We start from the raw sequence: 9,181 nt of genomic DNA, 5'->3' as shown, positions 1-9,181 counted from the left end.
TCATGATGAGTTGGTTATGTGAGACCATACAAGTTAACTAATGTCTGTATGACTGTTTTCCTTATTTGAAAGTGAGTAATGAGATCATCTGACGAGTGTTTGCTAACAATAAAATCACTGATTAACGTGAATAATAGAACTGTAGAGAGCATGGACTTAATTTTCTGGGTCCGGTGCAAATAGCTGGAAGAGATCAAAACAAAAACAATAGAAACAACAGGAATACTAACAACAATTTTTTAAAAACCCTTCTGAGTGCTGGAATTACAGGCATGCCCCAACTCTGGCTAATTTTTGTATGTATTTATAATAAACAAACAAACAAACATCCCTATTCCAGTTCTAGCAGTTGCATCAGAGAGAGCTGTGTGACACTGCATGCTGCTTCCTTTTCCTAGATAGCTCAGGTCTTCACTCCTATACCAGTTCAGCTGGACCTAAGACAGTGTAGCTGACCTTCTGGCTGCCAGGGCATGATTCTGCAACAATCCTTTTCTTGGTAAAACTGAGTCTGTATAGGGTAAGCGCCTTGTTGGTGGATCCAGGACCCTTTAGGCCAGCAAACACACAAGCCACCCTTAGTGAAAGAGAAAAGGAAAAATCACATTGGAAAAAATATGAGCACTAATTGGAAGAAAAAGACCTGTGTTTTGAAGGCATCACCTATCTCCCCTTGATTTCTGAACTCTGCATATTGATATTGTTTGGCTCAAGATGGCAGTGAAATTCAGATGGTTTCCCAAAGAAGACATACATGATTTTTCACTCTTATATCTCTGAGGTTAGGGGGCATTACAGCACAGATTCAGCAAACCCAGCATCAGAACACAGAAGCCAGAGCTGATAATGCCAAAGGGACAGCATCCTGAACTTACAGACAATTAAAATTGAGGTTTCATCACAACTCAGTCCATTGCACTCCCTGCCCTACCTCATGAGTCTGATATTTGCTGTGAGTACAGTATCATGGTACAACCTGCAACCTCCTCATTGCTCAACTTCACAAGTCAGGAGAAGTAATGGCTATGAGGCTACAATGTAGTAATGTACAGTCCAGGATGACCTTTGCTCTCTAATGCCCACTTAAATTGTCTGGTTGTATTTGAGAACAGGAGCATGTGCAAGATAATGTTTTGAAGATGGGACAGCAAGTTTACTATTTATTCCTGCCCTGTAGATGATCCCCTATGTTTCAAAGAAAAGGGAGTTTTCCTTGTAAAAGATAGGATTGTAAACCAGAGATTTTGTGAAACACATGGATATATATGGAAAGAATGCCCACTATCAAGGAATGCACAGTTTGAAAATATTATCCAGGTTTTATACAATTAAATATATAGGAGAATGATGACATTTGCCTCTGTGAGACAGGAAAACCTTGGGAAATTGGAGTGTATGTCACAGGAATTGACTCAGGTGGTATACTTATTTTTGTGAAAAATCTACGACATCCACAGTCCCTAGAGGTTTGGGTGCTAACAAAAATCTCTTAAGCATGTCAGAGTCCTAACCAACATTCCCCATCAAAAGCACATGACTTCTAATGAAGCACTTTGAATTCTCTAGCTTTGGAAGGAGATGTTGCCAAAGGGTATCCCATGGGTCCATGAGGGGCTCCAGGAAAGGCACCACAGAAAAGGACCAGGTAGGGGAGAACGAGTTAGCAGGTAGGTCATGGCAGTTCCTAGTGACATTGTTAGTAATGCCTTCCTTGGACAATCTCTTGTATCTAGGAGAGAACTAGAATCTTCTGTGATGTCATCTCTGTGTTGTGGTAACAGCAACTGCCTGTGAGTCATCCCTTCGTTTGCTCTGGGTTCAGCAACAGGGATGTTTTCCTGGCTGTTCAGGCTATGTCAGAAAGAGAATGGAGATGAAGGAGAGACCAGACCAACACAGAAGGAAGAGGAAATCCTCTCTCTTAAAAAAGGAAGAAGGAAATCATTCTGGAGAAGGCACAGTGAGTCCTAGGCAGAGTTGGGGAACTTCCTGGTAGATTTAGGCTTGAGCTGAGCCTTCCAGGAGTAGGTCTTACAAGCTGAAGCCTTGGACTTTGTCAATGTCAGACAAAGAGTCAAGAATTTCTGATGATTCGTTTGACAGAGCCAGTAATTGACAAACCTTCAGCTACTTTTCTGGGAGCTATTTAATTTCATTATGAGTGACAAAGAATGCCAGGAGTGGGCACTATGAGAATAACAGTGTGTTATTCCTTTCATAGAAGGGAGTTGAAGAACTTCATCTTCCAGATTACTGTAGGTTACATGAGTCTCTGAAGAAAAGAACAGAGAAGGATGCTCCCTTGGTCATGTCATGTGGTGAGGTCTCAGACACTTTGGATTTGAAGACACACGATTAATTAGGGCTTAATAGTGCTAAGCACGATGAACTTCAGGATTTCCCTGCATCACATCTGATATGACCTGACAATGTTCCCCGTATCTTTATTTCTGAGGCATCTTATAGATTTCAGGGCAAGGGGGCCTGTAATAGGGAGTGTGGCATATGTCTGATAATGATGGTTAGGAAGAAGAACATAGCTTGGCAAACCAGCTGGAAGAGAGCTTTTCTGCTCTTTTAGGGATTCACCCTCTGTTTACCTTTTCTCTCCCTAAATCTTCTTCTTGGGACTCAGAATGGTTTCCACTGCCCCTGGGCCATCAAGTATGCAAATTCATTTTTGTTTTTCATTCTCCAGGGTCTGCTTCATCTGAAAATTCCAACATCACTAATCAGACATCAAATATAAATGAAGTAGAAGAACTGAAATTGTATATGAGGAAGATCAGCAATGACATGGAGGAAATGTGTGGAGTCCTGGAACTTTACAAGTGTGAAGATTTGAACTACAGGTAGTAATTATGCCCAGTACCCTGTTGACTGTATTGTGCCATCTGTGAACCCAATTTCCTTCCATGAATGGAGTGTGTCATCTCCCATCATTCAATTAAGTAGCCCTGACAGGTGTTTCATTGTTGGATAAACAAGGTGCTGTGTGTTTATTATCATCTTCTTTTGTATTTGACTTTGGGGTGCTTGCAATCTGATTCTTGTTGTAAAGAGCTGAAAGGACCTGCTCACACTTGCTGCCTCTCATTGTGTGAATGCAATGCCTGCAGGCTATCATGGCTTTACTCTGATATTGTTCATTATATTCTGAGAGATGGCACCTCCCTGGATTTATTTGGCATTCTAATTGTGTCTGTGTGTGTGAATGTAGTTGTGTGTGTTTTGTTCAGGACTGGGGCTCTGGGACCTTTGATGGTGTCTGAGGACTTGTGTGATGCACAGTTTGCAGGTCCTGATAGTGTTGAGTCCATAGAGGCCCAAAGTGATCACCAGGGAAGTTTGCTCCTGGTGTTTCCTTGCTGTCACACAAGAATCCCCTGGGGGAGGAGGTGTGATAAAGCCTTTGTCCTGTAAATACTAGTGGTGCCCTCTGGGAATTCCCATAACAACAGGAACCAAACAAAGGAATGAGAATCCCTGCCTTAAAAATAAGAGGAAAGCCATTACAGATATCTACTGGACCCATGCCTGTGGCATATTGTAGTGGAAAATTGTCATAGAAGTAGTCTATTCCTTCATGCTTGCCCTGGAAGCTTTTGAAGGTCAGCTACCTCCATTTGGTCCCCTGGCTCTGCTGTCCTCTGCCCAGGATAGTAAGTTTAATTAGCATCAAGTGGACCCAGTTTGAATGAGCCAGGATGTGGCATGCACTTGGCTTGGGTAGCCTGTTTGTGAAGGAAGATGGAATATTGTAACTTGTTTAAGATCCCACAGCTCTGATCTGGGACTGAGAACAAAGCAGAACAGCCCCCAGGCATGCCAGGGCAGGGCTGTTGTTAAGGCATTCCTAAGAACATCTTGGCCATAAAGATGAAATGGAATTCAAGGACAAATGGGACTATATTATCTAAGCTAACACCATCTGGCCGGAATCTCCCCTCAATCTGTAGACAGGCAGGGTCATCTTATCTAGTCCATGACATCTGGCCGGAACCTCCCCTCTGTCTATTGCCGCTTGGCGCCAGGAAAAAGTCATACATCAACTGGTTGCTATGTGAACAAAGATAAGCCCAAGCCCACCGGAACAAAGCTCTGATGCCCCTTTTGCTGATATGTAATCTTTCTGTTAATGAATCAACCCCATGCCTTTGTCAAAATTCTTTGTATTCCTAACCCTTTGCTTCCTTAAAAACCCCTAACTCCTGAGCCTTGGGGTCGATTCCCCTGCCTCCTGTGTGAGGTACGTATTGACCCAGAGCTCTGCTAATAAAGCCTCGTGCGTCTTGCAACAAGAGAGATTCTTGTGTTCGTGGGTGCTTCCCATCCCTGGACTAGAGTGGGGTCCGTATATTTGGGGTCCTACATTTGCACATGATTATTGAATCCTTAATTCAGAAGATTATTTGCTTCTTGGGCCATGCCCTAACACAGGATGAACACTGAATTCAACATCATTAAATCACAACATGAGAAGACAATGGTGGATATGGAGAAAATGACCAAGTCCATAAAGGGTTCCATGGACTACTCCAAGGAACTGATCGAGGATAATTATTCTTACAGGTGAGTCAGTTCCACAACTGAGACCTCCACAACTAGGCAGGGAATGCTTCTGTCCTTTTAGGACTTTGAACAAAAGCAAGGGTTCTGGATCCATGCTATGTGTTTTTTATCCAGGAACCCTGCCCGAGGCTAGGGTCTTGGATTTGTACCTCTTGGACTCAGATGTCCTAAGTGTGAAGAGTGTCCAAGACCCTCCAATCTTTATTCTTCCAAATTCAAGATCCTCTACATAGAAAACTTTTCCACCGTGCTGGAATTTCCAGGAACTCTGAACCTCTAGTATTCTGACCAAAGATTAAAAGATGTAGGATTCCTGACAAAAATGGAAAGAGTGTACACCTGTTGGGTCTTCTCAACTCTCTCAGAGGGGTAAGCCCTCTACCTGCTGAAGGTTTTTTTGGTACTGCAGACCTATAATCAACCATGAGGAACATTTCCTCTTCTGTGATGTATAGGGAGCACTCTTAGTGTCAGGGTTTTCAGAAGTTTGTTGAGTCCTGTGGAATACGGCTGGTATCTTGATTTCACTTGCCTCTGATTGGTGCTGCTATGTATAGTGTGGACTCTTCTGTGGCTGTCTGGGGATCAGGGCCCTTGCAGGGATCATGGGACTTGGAGGAGGGGTAAGCAAATGGAATCTGGCTGGGAATCATCCAATTTTGCTTTGTGGATCAGCATCAAGGAGCAACACCTCTTTCGTGAGTGCACTCAACTCAATGAAAAAGTAAGGATATTACTGAATGAGAACAGAAAGCTGCTGGTGGAGCAGGCTGGAACACAAGTGTCCTGTGGGGAAGAAAAGAGGTTCTGTGAGGAGGCCATCAAGAACATCTGTGTCCCAAGTGCCAAGGAGCAGCAGGTAGGATAATATATATCAGAGGCCGATTGCCCTCATGTCTAACCATAAACATAGACAATCCAATGTAACAGTCCAACAACTTCTCCAGACACTCACCTATGTCTCCTCCAAGTGTTTGTTTATGTGATCATCTACAGGCCTCTCTGTGGAGGTAGCCTGGTTCAGGAAACTGCAAGTTTGGCACAATAGATACCTCATTGTTTTCTGCTCAATTATGATTTTATGTGAATAAGTCTGTGTGTGCTTGTGTGTGTGTCTGTGACTGTGTGTCTGTGTGTTTCTTTTTGTGTATACATGGTTTTCCTGACTTGTGTCTCTCTCGGTGTGTTGGGAGGCCCTTCAATGATATCTGGATTGTCCACTCATTCTCTATATTACTTCTTTGAGCCTTGGACTCTCAATAAACATGACATTTCCTGTTTTGTTCTGTCCAGTAGTCTTGGCATCTCTTGTCCACTATCAGGAGGCATTCCCTCTCTTATTTATTTCAACAAACTGATAAACAATACAGCTATTTTAAAAATAAGTTTTAGATTTCTTTACTTTCCCTGCATAGAGTTATCTCCCTGGGAGATATCGGTTTGACTTATTGGCTCCAACATAAACATGCACAGAATCCTACAGCTCATCCCTCTGCTAACATGGTTTTTGCTAACTATATCGTGGGCATGGCTTTGTTTCAGGATAGATTCCCCCTCATAATTGGCACAGCACTGCATTTAAGAAATTTCACAGCATGTCATTTCATCAGCTTTCTTCTGACTGATATTGAGGAAGATTTAAGATCACATGAACTGTAATAGGTTCAAAAGTTCCTGGGTAGTGACCAAAAGTCACTGTCTTCCTCTGATGCTACCAAGGATCCTGTGTAGGTATAGTGAAGCAATACCTACACAGAGAGTCAACATGGGGCTTGCTGGAGGCTTTTCTTAGGAATCTCTTTCTTGGGAATTTGGTACTGGGTTGTCCAGGTTATCTGTGCAGAGCTTGTAACTTCCTTGTAGGACCAGCAAGTATCTGGATAAAAAACTTTCTGAAGAAGAGTTAATTACAGATGAGGGTGGCGGCAAAGACTGCCTGACTCTAAGAACCTTATACATATACACATCAGAGGTCCTAGAAGGTGTTCATGCAACAGGAAATGTGCTGGGCGAGAGTAACATTTTCATTGATTTGTGTTTGTGTGTCTCTGTGTGTGTATTGTGTGGTGTGTATGTTTGTGTGTCTTGTGTGTGGTGTGTGTGTTTGTCTGAGTGTGTTTGGACCACCTGGGGCTGAGCTTGTTTATACTAAAGTTGTGTGTTTGTGTCATACTAGGTAATCTTGTGTTTGTGATATGGGTTCTTGTATATACAAATATGTGTGTATGTGTTTGTGAGTTCGTGTGTGATTGTGCATAAATGCAGCTGTGTGTGTCTCTAGAGACCAAATTTCATGAGAAATGCACTCTGAGTTTTTAGTTTGCACCTATGAAATATCAAATACAGCAGTCCAATTATTCTGCATGCTCACCTAACTCCCAAATAAAAAAGAACACAAAAATTATTTTAGGGTCAGATTTTTAACTGACTAGAGACAAAACTATTGATTCTCATTGAAATCTTTAGAGCAAATAAAAGAGATATGGTATATGGAGGGAAGGAGGAGGTTGCTGTATAAAATCTATGTGTTTATGTCCCTTTTCTGCTCTTGGTGAATTGTGAAGGACCACCTGAAGGTCACGTGGCTCAATGTGTCTTCAAAGCATTCCAGGTTGTTTTCCTCCTTTCTTGCCACCATTACATTTCCTGCTACCTCTGCTCAGTAAAGCTTTGCCTTGTAGTTTGTCTTGGATTTTACTCATTGAGAGATTGAGTTGCTTGGAGCTGAACTTGCATCCAGCAGAATTCCCATAGCTGTGGAGCAAAACCAGGCCTGTTTCAGGAGCCCATTGAGGGTCTAGATAATCTAAAGTCCTCACGCTATCTTATCTGTGTAGCATTCAGCATGACTTTTCTTCAAAATCATTTTCTCAGAGTTAAAATCAGCCTCAGTGGAGTTTGGGAGAAATGAGGACCTTCAGACAGTTCTGGTAGTATAAAATTGAGTATGTTTGTTGGAAGCCATGTTCATAAAGTGGGAAAGAAGTCCTCTTTGACCCAGTGCTTCCAGAACAGGGAGGAGATATCCACAGAGTCTAGGGTGCTCAGGGTTGTAGTGGTCCTCAGAGCAGCCCTGAAGGAGAAGCTATCCTGATGTCCATCTGCTGAAGAACAGAAAGATACTGTGTGGTGTAGCCCTTCCATGAACTCAGTGTGAGATAATCCATGCAAGCATATGTCCTTTAACTAGTCAGCCATATCTTACTCAAAATAGACCTGACACAATCACATTCTGGGGAGAAAATGGTTCGTTTGGATCCTAGTTATAGCTAGTTCATATTACTCTGGGCTCATACCATTGGACACCAGGTCAGTCAGGTGATGGAAAAGGGAGATCCTATTGGAAGAAACTGTTTACTTTGGGACAAGTCTGAAACAGTGAACAAGAACAAGAGGCTGGTCCACCACCAACATGTGACCCTAGGCTGGGAAACAAACCTATTCTACACAGCCTTAGGAACTTACTGAGTCAGATTGGATAATAGGACGAGTACCCTGAATCCTAGACCAGTTTAGGAGTAGAAAGCATATCACTGACTGAGCTGCCTATATGCTATGCCCAGTAAGTACCTTTCCCATTCAAGATTTGCTTCTTTTAGGCCTCCAAAGTATCCTGGGAGATTTTTATATTAGTATTAACCGGGAAACTAAATAGGTCACAGTAATACAATATGCTTGTATTGCAAAACACAAATATTATGTGTGTTTGAGGGTGTGCCCTACAATAATCATAGATGTACAGGGGTGTTGTTCTGTTTCTTCATGACCATCACTTTTAAGGTTCATTACCTAGCCTTGTGAATATATTTATTTAGCAAACTTTTGCAGGTTCTAGGATCTATGAAGTACCCATGGGTTTTGTGTTGTATGGTTTCTATGGTTAATTGCAGATAGAGGGATTGACAAGAGGAACCCTGTGAGGTTCCTGCACTGGAGAAAAAATCATAGCCTTCACTTCAGTTCAGGGCATGCTCCCACCCAATAAGGATCCACATGGTTTTCAAGGTTGCACACATCTCTCTTGAACTCACATTCAGACATTGCTACAATGTTATTACTCAATATAATAAATATGCACAACTGGGGAAATGTGGTGTTTTTTAAAACTCCAGTATAATGTGTAGTTGACAGTTCAGTTTCTAGCAGCTTTTAAATGGTGAGAAATAATTTCAAGCTCAGGTGCTCTATGACAATTGGGATGCACGGAATGATCTCAGCTGATATGTCATGTTGTTTTGTCCAGCTGAATACAGCTGTTCTGGGAGGGACAGCTGAATTGACAAATGCTTACCAGGCCTTTGTTTCTTCCTTCCCTAAGTGTGAAATACTCCAACAGACACCGGAACATGGCACAGACCACGATCTCCCTCAAAGAGAAGTGCTGGAGGAGGAGCACTGAGAGTGCACCTAAAATACACCACTATTGCCTCTCATCCCTAATAACCATGGCTGTAATGGGCTGTATGCTCTTCCTTTATTTTGGTTTCTTTCGTATGAACAGGCCTTAATTTCATCTAGCCTCTGGCCCAGGAAGAGTGCACATTTAAAGGACTCAGTGAAGTGCTGAGGCTCATCAACTGCTACTGGGCATCCATGAAGACTCTGAGTG

General features: G+C 42.4%; 1 protein-coding gene across 1 annotated transcript; it reads left to right on the top strand.

The window, feature by feature from the left end:
- Positions 1–1,765: 1,765 nt before the first annotated feature.
- On the top strand, positions 1,766–8,971 carry LOC147001643 (uncharacterized). Its single transcript, XM_085829012.1, has 5 exons — positions 1,766–1,960; positions 2,699–2,852; positions 4,441–4,572; positions 5,248–5,431; positions 8,816–8,971. Exons 1-5 carry the CDS (start codon positions 1,831–1,833, stop codon positions 8,969–8,971), a joined length of 756 nt encoding a protein of 251 aa, XP_085685138.1. The 5' UTR covers positions 1,766–1,830.
- Positions 8,972–9,181: the final 210 nt, after the last annotated feature.

This window comes from Mus caroli, unplaced genomic scaffold, assembly GCF_978045245.1.
Source record: "Mus caroli unplaced genomic scaffold, Mus_caroli_1 scaffold_12, whole genome shotgun sequence".
Taxonomy (NCBI): domain Eukaryota; kingdom Metazoa; phylum Chordata; class Mammalia; order Rodentia; family Muridae; genus Mus; species Mus caroli.
Note: the sequence above shows the minus strand (reverse complement) of the source record. Positions and strands in the feature narration are given on the sequence as shown.